Here is a 24,752-nt window from a genome sequence, read left to right as displayed (position 1 = left end):
ATTTATGAAGGTTTGTATTTATTAAATGTAAAAATAATGGAATGATATTCAACTGCAACACGGAATATTATAATCGCAAGTATATACACTTAACACGTTCTCATCTTGGCATATGAATAGAAGTGAGTTAAATCAAAGAAGACAAGAAAACTGATTTTAAAAAATTGACTTATTCAGCAGATTAATGTTAATTTTCTTCTTTATAGACTCGTAAAGCGCCTTCATTTTTATACACTAAAACAACATTAACTAACTGACAAATAAAATTATCAGAAAATGTAGTTTTGGAAGCTTTTAGTGGCCACGAAGTTTTTAATCTGGAAGCAGTACACCTTCGAGTCTTGCAGCCACACAATGACACACATAGTTATTTTAATTACAATGGAAAACAAAGCAACGTCAACGAAACACTCGTGCTACATTTATATAAAACTAAATAGTCGTTGAAGAACATACCATCTTGGAAATTCAAAAGGAGGATTCTGAAGCGAGTTTATGGTCTAATAAATAATGTCCATAAACACAGTATGAAGTTACATATTATCGGAATGTTCTTTGTCCTCCAGAGAAATGTAACTAGCATAGGCTATTAAATTCTCATAAGTAACAATGCTGTAATGAAATAGTAAGCCAATGACCACTTGGCCTATGCTATACACTTGGCCCATGTTAAACACTAGGTATATGCTATACACTTGGTCTATACTATACACTTGGCCTATGTGAAACACTTGGTCTATGCTATACACTTGGCCTATGTTAAATACTTGGGCTATGTTTAACACTTGGTCTATGCCATACACTTGGCCTATGTTAAACACTTGGCCTATGTTAAACATTTGGCCTATGCTATACACTTGGCCTATGTTAAACACTTGGCCTATGCTATACACTTGGCCTCTGTTAAACACTTGGCCTATGTTAAACACTTGGCCTATGCTATACACTTGGCCTATGTTAAACACTTGGGCTATGTTAAACATAAGATCTTTATAAACTGAAAACAATTTTAGCACTGGCAATATGTATTTGCAGCCATGATTTCTTGTAACAAACATTTAAATATGGAATTTCGTTTTCTGCGGATTCGTTACGACCTAGCTCGAATCAATGAACAAAATCCAGTGTCCTTTGGGTCTGATATGATAGATGGATCTGCTCTAAGAGGCAATGGTAGAATATTACTTTCGAGAAAAGCACGACACAGGTACGTCCAGGTGCTCCGCCTTCTTAATTAGCAGCAAGCAAAACGTAATCGGGTGCCACTACGAAACGGATATATATATATATATATATATATATATATATATATATATATATATATATATATATATATATATATATATATATATATATATATATATATATATATATATGTACATACATACATACATATAAAGAACTAGTGTTGAAGGATGTACCTGTCTGTTAAAAGGGACATCATATAATGAAACAAAACTTTTTTTCTATTATCGTACATCCTCTCCTTCTCAGATAATAAGATACCAGAATTACCATTTTACTCGCTCACATAGAGAAACACACACCAATGTATATATTTAAATTTTCATAATATTTAATTGCAATTTAGACAAATTTGGACTTCATTATTATGGTATAATAATAATAATAATAATAATAATAATAATAATAATAATAATAATAATAATACACTGCAACAAACCCATGGCATAAAGGAGAAAGGAAGTGTTTCAAATAGACACGCAACAGGCATTGGACACGGGGTTTGTGATGGATTTTAAACGCAGCTCACTGATTAGGTAATACAACACATCGAATACAGAACCAACGCAACTCCCAGTTAGAAAGCAAACATGAAATTATTAGATTTTGATTGTTAGTTATATTTTAAGCGACACATTAATCGCATGATTGGTTATATATAGTACTAGATTGTCGTAGCTAAATGACTTTCACAAGGACATACCGAAACAGCCGACAAGGGTTGGCCTAGGGTTCGTATCGAACTCGCGACGTTTGGATCGCAATCGCTAAGCTACCGCAGCTCCCGAGCAGATTGCTCGATTAATGCTTAGCTGATATCTGGCATTTCAACAGTACAAAATTTTCGATGACATTAACTATGGAACACATTATGTTCGAAATAGTGCGGTCCTTGTTAACAGTGGTATCTATGATTTGGAATGCCTCATTGATCATCTGTAAAAGCAATGATTACCTAATCTGCTGTAATGGTTACCCTGACTGCTCCATTGTCCATAATAAATTGACTGGAAATGCAAATTATGTAATTGTTGATCACATAACAAACCATTCATTTACTTGTATTTCTTGTTGCATTGGCATTCCATGCAATTATTGTGATCCACACCAGTCTTTCATGCTTCATTGGTAATTTGTCTGCCCTCGTACGAATTTTAATTTAAATGCAATGCACTTCTTTCTTGATGGCTTCTTATTTTGCTGTAATGGTTATTCACGTGCGATATTTTCTTTATACTGCTGTATTAGTTGCAACGGAAATCCCTAGTACTCTTCGTTTCCATGAAATTCCGCTTTATCTTCATTATTCTGTGTTGTCCTCGACTGTAATTCTCCTTTAGAGGTACGTTCCACTAGTTGTATAGGCTCTTTAGTCATGGGTGATCGACATACATTGCTTCTCTGTCATCACTTCTCAGCAATACAGCCACACTCTGTAAGCTTTGGAGTCTTAGTTCTCAGCCGTTTCTTTACCTGTTGTTGAAGGCATACTAGTTCTTTTTAGGCAAGTTGCTAGGTTCACTTTATCAGTTGGCATACATCTACTAAGACGCTTGATTCATGGACCTAATTCTCCAAAAAGCACCTTAAGTTCGATGGACAATGTCAATAATTAGTACGAAACCTAACCTTTCCCGGATGTATTTAAAATAAATCTTTGCAAATCAATTCAATTTTGACTTTGGATCACCATTCTCAACTTAGCGGTCATTACTACTGATCATACCTCGACTGTATGCCGAGACATGTCGTTCGGACCACCTCGGCTATTTGGGAAACAAGGATTGTCAAAGATGTTGCGAATATATCGCCTCGGTCAATCTTACAGTCAATCTAATCATAGAAATAGCCGAGGTAGTCCGGATAGAATATGGTTTCGTTTATATGAAGACATATTCGGCGAATCAAATGTCTAATTCTTCTGTAAATTACTGCTCCGACATAACAGCCAAATCATATTTTGTCTTGCAGACATATCATCGGTGATCAGAATGTTTCGATCGCATCAACACCGATGTCAACATTCACAGATAGTCGATTGTATGTGATAAAAAAATCTGCCACAAAAACCATTCAATGATTTGGACAAATTTAATTTTATTCTGTATCATTTTGTATACCATAAGGCGTGGTATATTGTTATGATGTCCGTTTGTCCGTCTGTTATAATTTTCCTGTCCGCAAAATAGCTCTAGTTCTCCAAACCTTGTGGGCGGATTTCACAAGAGCCTAAGAAGACATCTATCGATTTTAGGGTCAAAAATAAAGGTCACTATGAGTGAAAGAAGAGAAATGCTTTCCGCTGAATGGCATTAGTTCTACATCACATACCAAGACCAAACATTGTGAATGGTTTGCACTTGGGATAAGGAATAGATTTTATACTCAACTTATGGTGTTTAAAGATCAAAGAACATGGCAGCTGTGGCTTATAAAATGAGAGAATATTTATACACAAAAATTACTGTTCTCGACAATTACCTTCATCAAAGTTCGTGTATGAATTTGAGTTAGAAAGAAACCTATGGATTCTGGGGTCTAACGGTCAAATGGCAATTTCACTGACTGAAAGAAAAGAATGTTTTTGCATACTAACTTTAGTTGTACGCCTCATATCTTGATAAAAGTCTGTGGAGGCTTTAACGTGAGGTCTGGAAGAGGTATATTGGCTTCGTTCAAGGTCAAAGACATTGCAATCCCCCCCCCCCCGCAATTGTTTTGTACAGAAAAACGTTTGTTCTAATGTAAGTTCATTTTGAAGACGTTGTGGCTGGCTTGTACTTGGGGTAATATAGAAAACTAGATTTTGAGGTCTAAAGGTCAACTGTCACGACTATGGTAACTGTAATAAGACAAGAGTGGTTTCTGTCGATTTCGTTGTGTTCAAGACCGCAAACCTTGACCAAAGGTCCAGATCATTGAGACTTGTTGGTCAATAATCTGCACGCAATCCCACTGTATGCATAGTGGATTATTGAACATGAGGCGGGCTAATATAGCAGTACCATTACTTTCAAATATTGGGCCTAAAATTAATGAGAGGTTAGTATGCAACTCTGCACGATTAATCAGATAAAATATTCAACATTAACTCCGTTCGATGTAAGGACAATTAATCAAAACTGATATTCAATATTAACTCCGTTCGATATATGGAAGATCAATCAAATAAAATTGTCAATAGTAAATCCGTTCGATATTTTTTAAAAATCATATATTTTCAATGGAAAAGCGACAATTGTCAACTAATGTATTATTTATTATCTCTGTTTCAACATGTACAGTTTGCTATCCTCAAAGAGTACTTGAATGGTCACCATTATGATTTTGTTCATGCACACCTGTAACTTTATTTCGCGATATCATATAAATATATACCTAAAATGTCAATTCAGTATCAACTCTAGAATAACAAAGAGTACTTCATCCTACACATGAATAATGGAAGAAGCTTAATTTGAACTGGAACATAATAATCTATCTGTTCGTTTACCATGTAAAGTTCATGCAAACGAAAGGCAGGCGTATATCACAATTCTGTCCATTCCTGTAAATGCAAATTTTTCTTCCTGACCGAATGACTTCTTGCTTTCATTTCGTAAAAACATGACACTAGACAATTTACAAATGATAAAATCGGACTTCTTAAAAAATCTGAGCTTTGTACAACGTGCGTAGATTTAGCGTTGACAAATTAGTCGCACTGGTATAGACACAGTATACATTATTGTTCTTTACTGTTTTTCTTGGACGTTTAGGCTGCTTTGTTACCACACTGTCCCCAGTATGGTTTTCGCTAGTTTTAAGGAGTTCAAAGCTCTTATGTTATCACAAGGTTCTCAGAAGAAATTCGTTTGTTTTAGGTAGTTTAAAGCTGCATAGTTACAACACGGTTCCAGCAGATATTGTATTCATCAATTTTAGGGACTTTAAGCTGCTTTGTTACCACATCGTCACCAACAGAAATTAATCACTTTTAGGGACTTTAAGCTGCTTTGTTACTATATGGTCCTGTATAGAAATACATCTCCTTCAATAAATCCGGGACCGTTTTGTTATCGCGCTGTTTGTAATAGAAATATAATGTGCGTCACTTGTGGCGCTTAAAGCTCCTTATAGTCGATGGATCTTACATTTGTTCTCTGGCATAGATCTGCAGTACTAGACAGCGACAGCGTGCCGAGGACAGTTTCTCCTAAACAACCGTTTTGTGGTGACACTTGAAAAGTATTTAATGTGGTTCGTTGAGACAGAGCGGAATGAAGATCTTTTTTTTTTCTTTCATGAGAAAATATAATTTATTTTACTGTGATGCTTTTGTGTTCGAGCACTTAATGTGTCGTTTTAATTCAGTGATAAATTTGCACGATAATGCACAGTGCTATTTATTGTTTGCCGGTCCTTAAACACAAAACAAAGAAAAGAGAAAACAGTTTAAAGAATACACGTGTTCCAATGAAATCTACTTTTCCTATTTTCAATGTAGCTATTTTATCCAAATATTCCCCCCCACCCACACACACACACACATATCAACGACGGAAATATTTGTTTCACTCGATTCCGACGACGTCAAGCGCAGAATTCAGTTTTTCTGGGTGCCACAGGATTACAGCTAGGGTTTGTTTAACCAATGGGCACTCTCATATGCAACCATACACGGTAATGAACTCTATTCAGCAAACACAATTCTACCCGTGTAAATATTCGGGCGTCGAAGCTTCCGGTGGTGTAAGGGGTCTCTTTACACTACAGGACAAGTCAATATGATAAGATTTAAGATCTCTCCCTATCACACATCTCCAATGAAATCAGACCAAGTTTTAAAGGTCTAAAATTGTCTAAAATGGGTGAAAAGACTCGTGTATTTTTTCTTCTTGTTAATCAGCTACATGGTAAAATGTTTTGTTTTGTTCTAAAAACAAATCCCTTTGAATCTTACATTTAATTTACTTTTTCTAATATTGTTTTGAAGAAATAGTTTCTATATCTATGTCAATGGTATTGCCTTTTAAGCCAAATTCACGAAGACGTTGAAAATGGATTTATTCTAATGTAATGTTTTTGTTTTGCTCTGTCCTGTAACGAACTCGGTATCCAGAAGTCAGAATGTTCGTGCACATTGAAACAATTTCGTTTTCTTATTGTTCAAAGAAGTAGCTGTTTGGTTGTCTGCTTTAATATTATATCTTTTATTTTGTTGTAAGTCGTGGTGTATACTCAGATATGGTGCAGTTTCCATATATAATGTTTGTCAACTATTTCATGTTTCCCACAATTCCAAATAATCATTAAACGTTTTATTCTCTTGATGTTCGTTCTAAATGCTAATATGTTATTTAGATTATACGGTGTTTTTTACAGAAAAGACTCCAACCTTATTTCTTTTCACTAAACATATTCTTTTTTTTATTATAAAATTTCATGCGTTTATCATAAATAATCAATTTTTAAATCGTGAACACAAGGTCATTCATTGTTAAGATTTCTGGATATTTGGCCGTCAGCGTTCTGCTTCCTGAATCGTTGGGATTACTCATTTTGTGCGCTGCATGCATCTTGACTGGTTTCAATTCCTATTTAGACTTCTCGAAAATGATTAACTGAAAACATACGGTAACCTGACATGCGGGCGATTAGTTTATGGGGGATGATGACACAGTTTCAATAGATAAAGTACATTCTAATCCAAATTTGGGTTGACAATAGCTATGCAAATACAAAACATTCTCAAATCTTATTTGTGTCTTATTTCTAAGTGACAGCTATGCGGATGGAATCTAAAAGTAACCACGAAGTTGGAAACGAAGACTGAAACAAAACGCTTCTTATTCATGGTACACAACAGATGATATCTTGCCGCTATTTCCAATATTAGACAGTTTTATTGGCCACTATATAAGGATTTTCCGTATCAAATTTTGAAACCTAATTGCGTTATACAGCCACATGTACATACATATATGTACAGCATTATCTCACGTTCCTTAATACTGTGATGGGTAGTTGTCTTTTTTTGTTGCTGTTTTTTTATATAATAAAGTTGAATGGCTGTGACACCTTACTTTATAGACAGCTAGTAGCACTTCCAAGGAGATAAAAACCTTTAAGACAGAACATTAGTAAAAACATGCTTGCAGCGACTACTGCATCGTTGTTTCTTTTTTATTCTAAATGACCGCAAAAGATCCTTCTTTTAACGAGAATGGTGAACATGTATTAGAAGAATGGGAACGAATAAGTAAGAAGTATTAATTTGTTGTCCTCCTTTGTGTTCCTAAATAGTTGTTTTATGGCATGTTTATGCTTGCCCTAGGTTGTGGAGTAATTTCATTAATTACAACATATTTGGAATTATTTTATAAAGTGGTAAAGATTGCTTATCGCATAAAATTGGATTGATAATTATATCTTCCTTTTTTTTAAAGCAGCCATATTTGTTATTCAAAAGACACTTTCAAACCTTATGAATTATATTATTCTGCAATCTTCAAGAAAGCAATGTTTCTGTATCACCAGCTGGACTGCCACACTTTTGATAAAGAACGTAACATCATTCCTTGACGCATAAGGAATGTATTAGTTTTTACTTACTTGCAAGCTGACTCAAAGTGCAAAATGAATGATGATGGTCGATAAAACGTGCTAAACTGCGTCAATACTCGTAATTAGGTTTATGAGATAATAAAATCAAGCAATTATCGATTTGTGTCCGCATAACATGCTTATGTTTGCGATGGAAATTGTGTGTGTACATACGATGATCTTTCTCTTTTTGCTCGTCTTCAGCTTTTGATTGTCATTGTGAAAGGCCTGTGGTTGTGCTAGTTTCCTTGACTAAATAACGCGAGATGCCATGTGTCGTACTTGCGGTTAGAAAGAAAAAAGGTTGGAAAGCACTAAATACGGTTAATCTCTAAATTTCTTGAATAATTCGATGAGAATATGACCATGATTTCGGTGATTTGTGTTTGATTTGATCTGTCACTTTCAAAAACAATGTCCAATACAGAAAATCTCACTCAGCTGGTAAAATTGCAGGGATACTAAAGTTCTAGATATAAATTTATTCCACATTCTGATTTGCCTTTGAAAACACAGAGTCCAGTACAGAAATTCTACCTTAAGCAAAAAAAATAAAAAAAAAAAAAATAATAGCTACAATGAGTTCTGTATTTCAAGTCCGAACGCTATTAATGATTTTCAAGTTGCGTAGACTACGCCAGAATAGGTTCCTTAGTAGTGAGGTTGACGTACATTTTGATACTGGAAGCTGGTACGTGATTTTATTATGGTATAAAAACCACATCTTTTCGTATACAATCGAATATATGTAACTGAGATGCAAACTTAATGGAAGATGGAATGAAAATTCATATAAATCATTTAAAAAGTTGAATTATCTACCCAGACCGACCATTTGTTTCTGGGTGGGGGTGGTTGAAAGCAATACGGTCTGGGATTGTCTTAAGAAAAATGCAGGCCTCCTAACAGTTTGAAAAAATATTATTGGTCAATTTTTATTTAAAAAAGAGATCATTATGTCAATTAGTAAAAGAAAAATTAGCTGCAGGTAAACGAATCTAGATAACAGTTTGCATTAAAATCCTAGTGGTTTTAATTGCACTCATATTCACTTTGTAAAGCTGGCCACCTTCGCATTTACATTAGACGTTTGGGACCGACCGATTATATTCTATGAGATGGGCGGGTGGAGATTGTTGTGGTTGTAGGATAGGTGGTGGATGGATGGAGGAAACTGTGATGCTTTCGGAGGAAAAATGCCTTGCCCCCAAATATCTTGCAATCAAAGATTCTTGCTCTGATTTTTAAGAAGACTTCCCAACCCTACACCCAACCTAATCATATTCATTGATCAGGTAAAACATTAGCTTAAGGTAAGCAAACAATAATTCAGGCTCTAAAGACACTCTACCCCCTTCCGCCCGAAAATTAAATGGTAGCCCCCCCCCCCCCCCGTTGGAAATTAGCAAAGTTTTCTTCTGTTGTGTTGTTTGTACACTGTGACGTAACTACCACATTATGTGTTGTTTACATGGCAAGGTTAGACAAGTCAAAGTCAACACTTTATACAAAGGATCGCTTGGGAATTCAAGTCTGCGTACAACAACAACGTATCCTTTGTCCATTAAAGTTAGCATTTTTCATGTCGTTGCAGCTGACTGACATGTTTTCAGCTTTGGATAATATTAGTTAAGAAAATGTGCCAAGCCTGCAGATACCTTCGGTTGTTCTGATTCAATATGTACAAAGTGTGATACGATCCCTGTAATCATTATGCTTATTAATGTCTCACATTCACACTTTCCAATTTTCATGTTCCGTAAATAAACACCTAAGGTAAGGAAAGTATTTTCTATACGATTCTGTCAAAAGATTTGAATATCCATTCATATGATTCAACTAACAGTCTTATATTTCTAATGCGCATATATATATATATATATATATATATATATATATATATATATATATATATATATATATATATATATATATATATATATATATATATATATATATGTATATAGATAGATAGATAGATAAATAGATAGATAGATATGGTGAAAACAGTGATCTCATACTGCTCTGCAGCTGGGTGGTTGCAATCTATACGCTTGCCAGCAATTAGTACCATTTCAGTTTTTTGTTTCTTCTTTTCATACGTAGTAATCTGTCTTCTATAAATAGTGCAATAAATAAACTGAGTTATACTTGAGGGATCAAAAAAAAACAAAAACCAAACAATACAAAATAACAAATATTCAACGTACAAAAGTAAAACGTTAATTTGATTCATGATTTATTACTATTGTTTTTCTTTTCGTATTTTGTAACATATTGTGCTGCAGTTGCATGGCAGAAAGATCATACAAAATGCTGAGTTGGTCTCTATAGGGAGCGATACGGTTTTATGGTTCCACCAAATATTAACACACCTAAACATATTTGTCTTCGTCATAATATAGCTTACTTTACAACCAATGGGCAAAGTAACCGGAAGTTCCCACGTTCTCCTGGTCGTTTTGTATGGTTAAAAGCTCATAGAAAACAAATGGTGGTAATTTACAGTAAGGAAGGAAGAAAATATTGACAAGTGGAGATGTCTTATGTTGAAGAATACAAACATCCGGGGGTTTTAAGAGTTGTGAAAATGTGTGACCATCTGCTTAGCAATTCTAATTAAAAAAATAAAATAATTACAATCATACACGACTAATTACAATCATAGAAGACTTGATGGTGGTTGAAATAATTACAATCATAGAAGACTTGATGATGGTTGAAATAATTACAATCATAGAAGACTTCAGGTTTATAATAATTACAGTAATAGAAGACTTGATGATTAAAATAATGACAATCATAGAAGACTTGATGATGGTTGAAATAATTACAATCATAGAAGACAAGTCGATGGTTAAAATAATTGCAATCATAGAAGACTTCAAGTTTAAAATAACTGCAATCATAGAAGACTTCAAGTTTAAAATAATTGCAATCAAAGAAGACTTCAAGTTTAAAATAATTGCAATCATAGAAGACTTCAGGTTTAAAATAATTGCAATCATAGAAGACTTCAGGTTTATAATAATTATAGTAATAGAAGACTTGATGGTTAAAATAATTACAATCATAGAAGACAAGACGATGGTTAAAATAAGTGCAATCATAGAAGACTTCAAGTTTAAAATAATTGCAATCATAGAAGACTTCAGGTTTAAAATAATTGCGATCATAGAAGACTTCAGGTTTATAATAATTACAGTAATAGAAGACTTGATGGTTAAAATAATTACAATCATAGAAGACTTGAAATAATTAAAAATAATTACAATCATAGAAGACAAGACGATGGTTAAAATAATTGCAATCATAGAAGACTTCAAGTTTAAAATAATTGCAATCATAGAAGACTTCAAGTTTAAAATAATTGCAGTAATAGAAGACTTGATGGTTAAAATAATTACAATCATAGAAGACTTCTGGTTTATAATAATTACAGTAATAGAAGACTTGATGGTTAAAATAATTACAATCATAGAAGACTTCAGGTTTATAATAATTATAACTATAAAATACTTGACTACGTTTAAAAAAAAATTGGAAATAAGTGACGACCTTTTCCTTCCGCATGTAGCTAGAATGCGAGTTTGTTAGTCTATTGTTTTACGTTGTGCGGCGAATTTTTGAAAGCATATACGTGAATACTTCTATTTATGTTGGATATTTATTGTGGTGCATCAGCACTAGGCTTTTTATCTTATATTGAATATAACGTGAATTATTAATGTTTCAGCCGTCGACAAAATTCAACCTGTGTGATGTTAGTTAGTTAAGGGTCAGACTTAATATCGATTTTTATATTCGTTTTATTACCTTTTGAAGAATTTATACTTACGACAGAGTTTATTTTAAAATACTATTTCTTATTAAACTTTAAACTTCACACACGCACAAGGTAGGCAAATAGACAACAGATAGATAAGGGAAATGGGCAACAAAAAATATAGGCAGAGATGAAATATGACACAATGTAATAGCTTAATTCAAAAAGTCGTATGGCTTAAACTTACTGTATTAATGTATCCAAAATGTTGAGCTGGAGACAAATTTGGCACATAAGATGAAAGGCAAACATTTACATAAAATGTTAAGTTCGGTTTTCAATTTTAAAATTTAACACTACTATTATAGCCTGCTCCACGCTGTTCAAAAATAGACCCAGCCCAAAATTTTGATCAATTAGGCACACAAAAAGCGTAAACAAAATATAACGGGCGTCAGAACGCCTCTGACATATATAAGACAAAAATATCGACAAGAAATCTATGACGGATGCGAACGTTTTGGATAATTGTGTAACATAAGCTACATCTGAAACCTATGTTCAATAACTCCTTTTTGTTCCCCTTACACATCACCGGCAAGGAAACTGCTACACGCATTGAAAGGAATATCCCTTCACTGTTTCTGTACCTTTCAATGAATGATCGAACTTGAATGTACAATCAACAAGTTGCCACGACTCGTCGTTTAAAGCTTGGTAGACAATTGACTCTCTATTAGTAATTTAGAGAAAAGAATTTCCAAATTTGTCTAGAAAGTATTTTAAAAAGGAGTACAATTTTCCCATTCAGAGGACTAGATAAGTCCGACGCTATTAATGTTGAAATATCCTTTTCATCAAACGATGAAAGAAAAAGATGTCTGAAATACTGTATCATGTACATGCGATGTAGTAATGTCTTTTGATGGTCTCTTTTCTTTAAAAATTATTCTAGTTCATATTTGAGATATAGTTAGTTTTTGTATCTTGTAAAATAGAATTCTAACAGATATATGAACTTTGAACGCATATGTTATCTTCAAATTATTTTCATTTAGTGGAGACCTTGGCTCTGTTCATTGTAATATAATACTTTTTGCCGTATATCAATGAATGGATTAACCACATTGACTGGCATGATGATATGAACTTTGCTTAAACCGGCATATACATTATTCCTTTAATGTTATCGACTAAATCAATGTATAATGATTACTATCTCAACTATTTACTTATAGAAACTTCAGTTAGGTGAACATGATTTTGTTTCCTCGTCTTTATCCCAGTATATCAGTGAAAAGAACTTAATGCATTTTTCAGGGCGTTCATTACAGTTTGGGGTTCTATGCTACTGGTATAAATATACAGTTAACTTCCTTCTTGTGAAGAATAATTTCCTCAACTCTTTTTTAAAGAAAAAAAAAACGATTGACGATATTTCTTTTAAGCTCATTGTTATTGTCATTAGTAGCAGTCCGACTTTGCATGCATCCTTTAGTTATTTTACAATACAGAGCATGTATCATTTGTATTAGGAAGTATACTAGTTAGTACCCTTATACTTAGGGCCTAATTAGTACGTTATCGTGTTTGAGTGATCTCTCAAGTGTGCATAATTCGTGGTATTATTTGCAACAAATTTAATGATGAATTAGCACAACATTTCCCAAGTAGATGTTCAACGGCTTTCATTCCCAACATTTTGTGAAGAAGCATGGCTTCTTCAGAAATCTCTTCATCTCTAACGTAACTGTTGGACGTGGTCTCGTAACTCAGAATATCAAAATATATTATTTGAACGTAGTCTGGTAGCTGAAATATCAAAATATATTATAAGACCATATCAGCATAAACAGTGAAGACCAGTCTAAATATAACCAGAAGAATCGAATTCATCCTCTCTATCGTAAATCATTATGGTCATGTTCAAGTACAGCTTCCCGTATAATGTGTACCCAAAAAAGTCAACAGATTGTTGAATAAAACATCACGTAAACACATGAGTGAAAACCTAACATATTCTGTTTAGGCTTGTGATAAAATGATCAGAAAGCTAAACATTAGTTTTTGTTTTGTAGAGACGTTTTGAAGATAAAATATCCAAAGATACAAACGTCTCTCTTTTTAGGGAAGATAAATACAATACGAGAATCCCCACCAAAAAAACCCAAAATCTTCCCGACCTGAGAGTTAGGTCTGTGTTTTATAATGTCTATGTTACAAAGTGTAGTTAAACAGGTAGTACCCAAACATTAAGCTTGGATTTAAGCGTAGTATCTAGTTTTCTTACCGTGTTAGTGTCTTTTCTTAACTCGAATTAGTATTTAAAGTATGGGTTGACATGACTAGTAAATTGACATGTTTAGTACATTGACATGTCTAGCAAATTGACATGTTTAGTACATTGACATGTCTAGTATACACATCTGGCAGCCTTTTGCTGTTCTTCAAGCTATTTCTTCTTCTATTAATGCAGGTTCTCGAAATCAGTGCTTCTGTTTTCAAATACGTATGGCATATAACGAGATTTCACTAAAGGTTTCTCACGCTGTAACTCAATCTATTTCTTCCAATGGTTCTTTGGGAATATTTTTAAAAGTAATTCTTTTATCGAACTAAGACGATTGCAGAAAAGTTAAATGCATTTGTGTACCGGACCTAAAGGCCATGAGAAGCCATTAGGTATATTATACATTTCGGGCACTACGTTTGTAAGAATTGTATAACTTTGTTTTTCTTCGCTACCATCAGCATATGAAGAAACAACTATGAGTAGAAATGACGCGCATACTATCATTTTCCGCGATAGTTCTACGTACACAGACTTTTCTCAGTACGGTAAAGATGACATTTGACATAGTTGACACAATACACAAATTTTCTTTGTGTACATTAAGCTAGAATAAAGTTGTAAACACGACTGCGTGTGTATTTTCAATTGATGTATTCACATCATCGTCAAATATAAGACGCCAACGTCTTATCTAATATTAATCACTCAAAAGAGCACACAAGCATAACATAATGTATGTATGTATGTATGTATGTATGTGTGTGTGTGTGTGTGTATGTATGCATGTATGTGTGTGTGTAGATATAACATTTATATATACTTTTGCTTCTTGTTTCAAGCATTTCAACTGGCTTCCTTTTATACGAGTCACTTTCCCTGTATGAAAAGGTTTCAGAGATGCAGTCCTCGGGCCAATATCCACATGTGGCTTTCATGGTGATTTGAGTTTGAGACCGGGTATTAAAAGTACATTTAGCATAGTTTATGGTGCCACTGTGAAAATATATAACGCCTTTACGTCAATTTATGTCAAGTGACATACAAAAATTAAGCACTATATTAAAAGTAGAATGATATACTGATTTGTTGTGCACTATTTCATATAATTAGAATAGATTGCCACTGCAGTGACAATACATTTTCTTCGAACGTTTGTAATTATAACAGTAAGTCTACAATGCAGTCTAAGAAATTGTTCAACAATATAATTTTAGTGAATCTTTATTTTCATTTTCAATAACAGAGGTTTATAAGGTTTGCGGAACCTTAAAAAACACAATTTTGCAAGCGGTCATTTTCTTGTCCCATAAATTCCTAAGTCGACAATTTCACTGATGCATCGAACAGAAAGGGAAAGTCGGACTTGTACTGAACCTTCTGTCCACGTCTACCAAACCAAAATAAATGACAGGCATGAAGTGACTGACGACTTTACTAATCGTCATATATACTTAGAAATTAACGTTACCAACAGGTTGATATGATTCATCGAATTTACCCGAGAATATATTTGTGCATCAAAGGCCCCCCTCCCCGAAAACTTTGTCACGAAACATACATTATTTGACAAGAAGTATCAACGGCTACATATAAAACAAGCACGCATATTTATGTATGAACACATGTATTCAAAATTGGAATTTGAGTATATTATGAGGTACCATTTAACCACTATTATGCTGTGTCATTATATACTATTGCTTACATAACTGAATATTTTACTTGTGAATATTACCTTTCTCGTTAAAATATGAAGTGCTAAGATTTTGTTATATAGATAAAAAGCCTATCATAAAGAATTGCTTATAAATCTGAGTATCGGACATTTACCTATATTTCTCTGGTATAATACATGTCTTAAAACTATCGACCTGGACACTTGATCTCCATGTATAACTGTGCTTGAGGATCATTTAGAGTATCTACGGTATTGAATCTGTCCATCATCTCTTATACGAAGTTGTGATGGAAGGTTTACTCTCGCCGGTAGGGCGAGTGGTCTGTGATCAGAGCGCGCCTCGCCTGGCTGCTACACAATAGGCTCGGTAACGGCAACCCTTTGCAAGATCGTATCTCCACCAATGCAACGTAACTCAATGTCATTACTGTCAATGATTGAAGAGGTTTTACAGTTCTCAACGATCTGCCGCTTTGACTGCCTTCTTTCTGCATATTAACTAGATCTAACGTGGGCTATAAGGCACGAATGCATGGAAAAACGTTCTTCAGCCATGAGGACGGGATATTATCAATTTTGTCTGCGGGCAACCAACCAAAAGGTAGTCATCTACATTTCAACTATCAAGTTCATTTGCAAAAGCAAACATGCGATGCATAATTACATGGGTATTATATTTTCCTTACGTATTACTGTTTTTCAGACGAACAAATTCCGTTGAGCAAGATGAAAGAGCTTAAGTATACCTAGCCGAAGCTAGGATACCCCTTCGATGGAAGGTCGTGTGGAATTCAGCAGTCTAGACCGGGTTCGTCTTTTAGGGAGTCTCCAAGCAGGATCTATAGGCCCTTTAGGGCCTCCTTATTCGAGTTCGGAATCGGGGCATTCCTCCTCTATATCTGCGCGTCTTAGTACGTCAGTCGCAACAGCAGCGGCTGCGGCAGCGTCAGTCACTAGTGTCAATGGAGGCACAGAGATAACAAGACCCACTTCCCCAACAACGCTTGCGTCATTGCAAGGACAGTATTTCCATCGTTGCATACCTCCAGGAGCGTCACTCCATTCCTCCGGTAAGTTATGTATACTATTCTTACTATACGTCAGTAGCCCCTGATACTAAATCTATTATGATAAATTGGAAAGTACAATGTTTTAAAGTTTGTAAATCGGATTATTCATTTACCAAAAAACCGAAACAAAAATAAATTATCTTAGCCAAACCTTTATTACACACACAGACACACAGACAATTATCTTTTATATCATTTCTTTTGGAATTTAGTAGAAATTGTATTATTTTTTTTCCAATTTAACGACGTATATAATTTGGTTACATAACTAAGTTCTTTTTTTCGAGACTGATTGTTTCAAAGATGATTTATATACATAAGCGATCCCTCATTCTTGGAGCATTTGTTGGTGTTATTTGTCGCCTGTTATTTATTGTGTTTTTTATGTCCAGGAGAAATTTGCGTTTTTGAAAACGAAATTAGACAAGAACGTATTTTATCTAGATTTTAATTTTAAGTAGAAAAAAAACCATTAGTAGTAGAAATATATATATATATATATATATATATATATATATATATATATATATATATATATATATATATATATATATATATATAATTTCCTTTAATTGTAGAAAAGTGCCTGATTTGATAATATTACATGTCCCAAAAAATCATGCATCATTTGTTTCAAAGGCGTGTCTTGCGAAATTACCTGGACAGCCCAGTCATTATCATAATCCAACTCTGAATGCACTCTTTATTTCGAGCGTAAATATATATATATATATATATATATATATATATATATATATATATATATATATATATATATATATATATATATATATATATATATATACTATTGTGGTATATATATGATACAGAATCACAGCAAATTACTTGTCATTGCTCTTGGCATATCCACGTTTTCTTTATTTTTGTTTAGTATCGTCGTATTTATTATTTTCCAAGTGACTATGTTTTTTATGACCCAAACTACTTTCTATCACTTAATTCGTTCATTAATGTTGCACGGAACATAGATTTGTCAAAATACAGAAACTTCTGAACCAGTTCTGGTCAGCTGTAGAGGCAACTGAAATATGTCTTGAGTCTTTCTTTATTTTAAAAACTCGTTTGACTTCGATTTATTATAAAGCTCGTTTTAGGTTAGTTTTCTTTGATATTTTCATAAAAATTTTTCCCACTCGTTTACTTGTTTCCAGTTGCTTAAAAAAAACGCTGAACAGTCAATAGTATTCACGAAAAATCTACGTTTTATTTTGAACTTCAATGAAATTTAGTCAAAGCTATTATCAACAATAATGCTTAAATAATTATAAAAGCGATAGAAAGAAAATTTTAAGAAATATTAGAAAGATGTGAATTTATGTAAGCGAGCCGTAACACTGTATTAAAGACGTAGAGCTAAAATAACTACCTTGCCAAATTTGTTCGCTAGCAGTTGAATAGTAATGACAAATGTCCACCCTTTGTAGAATAGGATGCTAAATAAGAGACAGGGATATATTCCAAAACGTTACATTAATGAGCGCCATTCACATATATCAAACGTTACTTTTGTTTCTTTATGAAAAAATATTATAAATCTCCCTAAATGTCGTGGAATAAAAACATGTAAAATATAACATAACATTTTGTCGGAATCATTTACATGTTATAGTTGCTGTTATTTAATTGACCCATAAGAAAAATAGGAAAATGCACAGCCAATTCATTAGCGCATGTTTCTACAGAAACCGGAGTTTCTCATTTTGAAAACTGGTTAGTTTTTTTTAAACACGATTCACAGTATATTGTGCAATTTCGTAAAAATGTAATGATAAACGTTCACATCATAGAGATGAATTTGTAAATACCATATACCGTATATACTCACTTATAACTTAAGTCCAGCAGCAAACAAATAGACCCTGATATGTCATCGCATAAGTTACTGACGTATCTAGGTCTGTACATTTTGCAGTTGGACGCTACTTACAAACCAGTTATACACACGGTATAAAATTATTTTAGCCCTACTTGGTTGGATAGTAGATATTCTCCGGACAACGATGATGCAATGATTTACACCAAATTGGCCATCGAATTGGTCAGCGGTCCACTGAAATGTATGTTATGCAAAGGCTGATTGAAACCCTCAGCCGATGGGTCAATTCTGAAAATATGTATTGTATTAAATTATAATTGTTGACCATAATTTAGTCACTGGAGATATATATCAAGAATACTGTAGTGAACGTTGAATATATAATTCTTATAATGTACGCCACTCCCTGCTAACGCTTAAAGGTTTAATCCATTTGCTGAATTGGCATGGTGGCAAAGTTCTGAATCTGGCGATGTAAATGAATGCGTCAGATCTATCGACGCGGGTGGCACAATGTACAATGCTTTAGGGCAACCCAAGCTATGCCCATGCGCAGGCTATTTCGATATAGCAAGGTCTTTTTGTTCACATTTTCATCCATCTCCGCGACATTTGATGTCATAAAATTATACCGTCTATACTCGCCTGAAAGTCGGATCTGACTGTAAACCACGTAGACCTCTACCTGTCGGCATATGATGCAGTCGCAGATCAGGATCTGTTGTATTAGTTCGTTTGAGTAGTCCTAACAACTGCACTAACTTAGATCTGTCGGCGCATTATACGATCTGGGTCAATATAGTGTCAGCTGATTATATACGGTAATAGTCAATGATGTGAGTTGTGATATGACGTGATTTGTTTTTTTAACGTAGCTTCAACAAAATTTCAGTCATATCGCTACCATGTTTGCAGTTTGGCAGTTTATAGCGGGGCATGATGCTGCATGTAGCATCATGTCCCACCCAGTCACATTATACTGACACCAGGCCGACCAGGCCTAACACTAACCTAATGTTGAACGCCTAGCGAGGGAGCTGCTAGTACCATTTTTAAAGGCCTTTGTATGTTCGAACCCGCGACCTTCCGCAAACGAGGCAGACGATCATCATGAACGGTCAACAGTCAATGAAATTTACAGTTAATCGCATTTATTGTTTCGTTTAGCTTTAATATGTGTGTTTGTGTGTGTGTGTGTGCTTTGGATTTTTAACGTAGCTTTAATAATTTTTCAGTCATATCGCTACGGTGTTTGCAGTGTGACAGTTTATAGTGATGTCTAGCACTGTAGCATGATGTCACATCCAGTCACATTATCCTGACACCAGGCTGACCGGTCCTAACACTAACCTCTTAATGTCGAGCGCCAAGCGAGGCAGCTGTTAGTATCAGTTTTTTGAAAGTCTTTGATATGACTCGGCCGGGTATCGAACCCACGACCTTCCGCATCCGAGGCGGACGCTCTAACCACTAGGCCGTCGGAGCGGTGTTACTTTAATGAGAGTAACAGATCACAACGATTATGAAACTGGCAGTCTGGCATTCCAATGAGTGTATGATCACTTCACATTTAAGCATCGCACATTATGGTATTTTCAATGTCCATCTAAAATAAACATTAAGAAATTTTAAGAGTTTTTAAGTATGTATGCACGTACGCTTGTGCGTAAAATAATGCAGAAAACAATGTAAGCTTGTCAAGTTGTTGATTTAGATCATCGTCTCTTCTGCAATAATGAAAAGCAAGAACGATATTTGCATAATTCTTTGTTTTTCCTTTGAAAGGATCCTCGAATGACGAGAGTATATTTATCTTAAGTACACATCATAAGGTGCATATCGGTGACTGAATTTTTTTCCGGTACGACTTTGTTACTGAGATCAACTTGCTTTTGTGCAAAAGAAATCCAGAGATGCAGAGCATTCTGCTACAAGTAAGTCACAAGCTGTGTCATATCGATGCAAGGTGTTTAGTTTGCAAAAACAGACATCTTTAAAGGCAATAGAAAGCTGGAATCACTTTTAAATAAAGTGATTAAGAGTGCTTCTCATGAAATCTTTTCATAAATTCTGTCGAAAGCAATAATTAGTTAGATTAAGAATTATATGTAGATCTTAATACAGTTTTTCCTAAATGACTTGATATTTTGTTTACACGTTTATCTTCATAAAGTAAATCAACAGAATACACGCTGTTATCATCAGCATTTATATGACCATCACTAACACGAATCTTTTATGTGCGCGAGAAAGAATCCAAACATAACATCAGCGTTCCTGAAATGTACTTTTCTTTATTTTCTACGTAAGTTTTTTTCCCCCTGTAATTTGTGATTCCCTATACATTACTCTTATTTATTTATCAATATGTAAAAAACAGTTTTGGAGAAGCAAACTCTGCATGAACACATCAAAAAGGTTTGTTCTGAGTCTTTTTAAGTTTCTAGTAGAACAGGGTTCACACAGAATTCTGAATGATGAATTCAGAGACTTTTCCAAAGCTTTCAAAGACCACAAACATAGATTTCCAAGACCTATTTTCGCTAACAGTTATGTCATATGAGAAAACAAAGAATGAAAATTATACAACATTGTTTAATGGTGAAATGAAACTGTACCGATCTCTGAAAGAAAGAAAGCAGAAAAACTCGACTACATCCGAATCTAACAACATTGCACAATTTTATTTGTGGTTATGGAAAGAAATTAAAATGTTTGGGTTTATTTCAATTTTCAAAGAATTCTAAAGACCTCTGGGTAATCAGCTTGATTTTCCCAAACTGTCATGGCCTTGAACATACTACCTCATTTTTTCCAAACTGTCAACGATTTTCAAAGACCGTATGAACCATGTAGAAGCGTTTTTGCTCATCTTTAACTTGCGTACGAATCGATTGATGTAAAATACTTTTCGTATATAAAGACGAAAACAGCCACAACTTCTAAATGACGCCTGACAACATCATTAATATCAGTGGTAGTTTAGGTATTTACCAAAGTATTTATTTCTGAATTTAAAAAAAAAAAAAACACATAACTCTGTCTGATATTAAATATTCCAATAACTTACTATATAATAATATACAGTTAAAACTATCAAATGTGCTATTATATTCAACTACGTTTCTCTTCCAAGAATTAATTAAAGCTGTGTTGTTGTTTTCTTGTTCTCTAAAACTGATACATCTTTGGGTCGGTTATTTTGTTTGTACACGTTTATGTAGTTTGTACACGGATATATAGTTTGTACACGTTTATGTAGTTTGTACATACTTTGTATTTTATTTCTTTAACCTTTTATCCATGTGCTAGCAGCGCCATGCAGAGATAAATTACTAGATGCTAAAGATGATCGAAATTCCCATTCTGTATGTAATAGAGGAAATTTGACGTATAGATTTTTCCCGTCTCCTTGGTGGACAAATCCCTTATTCATTAGTTGGAGATAACGCCTACTTATTTATTTGTCATTATGTAATAACTTTTGCCGCTTATATATTTTGGGAAAAGCCACCTCTACATTAACACGTCACAATGAATTTTCTCGAGTCCGTTGAGGTTTTCAAAAGAACCGATCCATGTTCATTTGTAGGGAGCGTACGAAATGAGAAATGAATTACTTGGTGTCGATAAAACCCTTATTCAGTAGTTTGAAACTCGTGAAACTCACGTAGCATATGCAGCTCAAACGGGATTCAAACACCTTTCTTTTTGAAAATATATAATTGATGAAAGTAACAAAAATGATCCATTTACTGTATTGCTTTGAATTTATGAGCATTTCTCATTCTCGAACCGAATTTCACATGATAGGTATTTGCATGTTTCAGCATTTCTTTTCAGAATTATATGTATATAACTATTGTACATTTCTGTCTGTATGATATACCCAAAGAATTGTTGCTAGCCTTAACGATGGAAAACATTTTAGAAAGACTAATCTTCAAAAAATATTAAGTTAAACGGTATACTGTGAGTAAATTACGTATGCATATTTTATATACTTAACGGTATACTGTGAGTAAATTACGTATGCATGATATGTGAATGCTACGCAGTATACTGTAAATTACGTATGCATGATATGAGTATGCTAAGCGGTATACTGTGAGTAAATTACGTATGCATGATATTTTATATACTAAACGGTATACTGTGAGTAAATTACGTATGCATGATATGTGTATGCTAAGCGGTATACTGTGAGTAAATTGCATATACATGATGTGTGTATGCTAAGCGGTATACTGTGAGTAATTAAGAATGCATTATGTGTATACTAAACGGTATACTGTTGATTAAATTACGTATGCATTATATGTGTATGCTAAGCGGTATACAATGAGTAAATTAAGTATGCATGACGTGTATAATAAACGGTATTAAATGAGTGAACTAAGTATGCATTTTATTTTTTGTACATTAAACAGTATACAATGAGTGAACTAAGTATGCATGATTATGCGAATCCTAAACGGTAAGCAATGAGTGAGTAAACTAAGTATGCATGATATTTCTATACTAAACGATATATAGTGTGTGAATCATGTATGCTTGATATGTGTACACTAAATGGTACACCATGAGTAGACCAAGTATGCATGACGTATGCACTAAACTATATACAGTGAGTAAACTATGTCTGCATAATATCCGTACACTTAATCATCAAACCACTAATTAATATCGGATTCATTTAAGGTCAAAGACCATTCGTAGACATTTTAAAATCTCTTTCAATGACAGTAACTGAAGAAAAGAAAATTAATATTTTCCTGCGATGTACGAGGAGACAACATGATACTCTCCACGCGATGTATGAGGAAACAACATGACGCTTTCCACGCGATGTATAAGAAAACAACATGACACTTTCTATGCGATGTACGTGGAAACAATGACACTTTCCACGCGATGTACGAGGAGACAACACGATACTCTCCACGCGATGTATGAGGAAACAACATGACACTTTCCACGCGATGTATATGAAAACAACATGACACTTTCTATGCGATGTACGTGGAAACAACATGACACTTTCCAATCGATGTATGAGGAAACAACATGACACTGTCCACGCGATGTATAAGAAAACAACATGACACTTTCTATGCGATGTACGTGGAAACAACATCACACTTTTCATGCGTGAGGAAACAACATGACTTTCCACGCGATGTATGAGGAAACAACATGACACTTTCAAAGCGATGTACGAGGAAACAACTTGACACTTTCCACGCGATGTACGTGGAAACAACATGACACTTTACATGCAATGTATGAGATGCATGTACTTGACAGATAAAACTAGAAAAGGAAACAATAAAGATGTATTAAACGCAAAGGCATTTTTGTATTTAAAAAATAAACTAAATATATTTACAAAGTACGTGTTCAAATAAACTCTAAAATATACATACAATAAATAAGTAACGACGGTCTTGACCAGAGAAAAAGAAATCAAAGGCAATGTTACAAACCTTTTACACGGATCAATTTCCCGTCTTTCAATAATACTAATAATAATAGCTTCAATTATTTGCTTGTTTGTCCATTTCATTTTTAGACGTGCATTATTTAGTAGGGAAAATGCAAAAATTTAAATGAATATGCTCTCGAGTCATTGTAATCCCACACAGAAATTGTATCCAACTTGAGAAAATATTTAAACTTTTGAGGAAATGATCAAAATGTGTTTACTGACGAAGTTCATAAGGAAAACAAGAAGGGGAAAATATCTCTGCAAAGTAAGCTCTGATAAAAGTCATTTTATAAGTAAAATCTATATCAGACCACTTCGAAACGTTTGAGGTTAAGAAGAACCTGAAGCTGTTTCATAGCCTCGTAGGTGATAACTGTGTGATTGATATCAGCTTCTCATGATCCCATTTGTCAAAAGAATAATGAACGATATACTTGCTAATACTTTCAGCAAAAACTGATACGAAATATATCTCCGACGAATTTGGTTGATGAAGACGTAGTACATTTAAAGAATAGTTGGCTGTGCCATATACTGTTACTTTATAGGATATAATCGATCTGTCCAGGAGAGGACAAAATATACGAGGAAGATGAAGCCAATGAAAACAACAAATCCAAGTGAAAACACAAAACAGGTCAAAATGACGTCATATTTGAAGTATGTCACAGAGCTCTGAACGCTGAGAGATCGGATATACATTGACGAAGTTACAACTTCTGTCTCTGAAGGAATAACGAAATGAAAACCGCTTGTACAATTTGAATACTCGCAATAAAATTCCTATGAA

At 34.0% G+C, this 24,752-nt stretch overlaps 1 protein-coding gene and 1 long non-coding RNA gene across 6 annotated transcripts in view; one reads left to right on the top strand and one right to left on the bottom strand.

Moving 5' to 3' along the window:
• The window catches only part of LOC149803225 (uncharacterized), a 114,044-nt gene that overhangs the window by 18,848 nt on the left and 70,444 nt on the right, over positions 1–24,752 (top strand). For 4 of the 5 annotated variants that reach the window (XM_089952856.1, XM_089952854.1, XM_089952855.1 and 1 more), the window contains exon 2: positions 16,271–16,637. In XM_089952856.1, the coding sequence (XP_089808982.1) occupies positions 16,340–16,637 (298 nt within the window). In that variant the 5' untranslated portion in view covers positions 16,271–16,339. Of the gene's footprint in view, positions 1–16,020; positions 16,169–16,270; positions 16,638–24,752 lie in introns of those variants that run through there. The other variant, XM_089952853.1, reaches the window with a different exon arrangement.
• LOC149803226 (uncharacterized) overlaps positions 1–24,752 on the bottom strand; it is a 190,358-nt gene that overhangs the window by 151,803 nt on the left and 13,803 nt on the right. The gene's annotated exons all lie outside the window — the stretch shown is intronic.

This window comes from Sinohyriopsis cumingii, chromosome 3 (assembly GCF_028554795.1).
Source record: "Sinohyriopsis cumingii isolate HCF-2022 chromosome 3, ASM2855479v2, whole genome shotgun sequence".
NCBI classification, from domain to species: Eukaryota; Metazoa; Mollusca; class Bivalvia; order Unionida; family Unionidae; genus Sinohyriopsis; species Sinohyriopsis cumingii.
The sequence above is the reverse complement of the archived record's forward strand: the minus strand, read 5'-3'. Positions and strand labels throughout refer to the sequence as shown.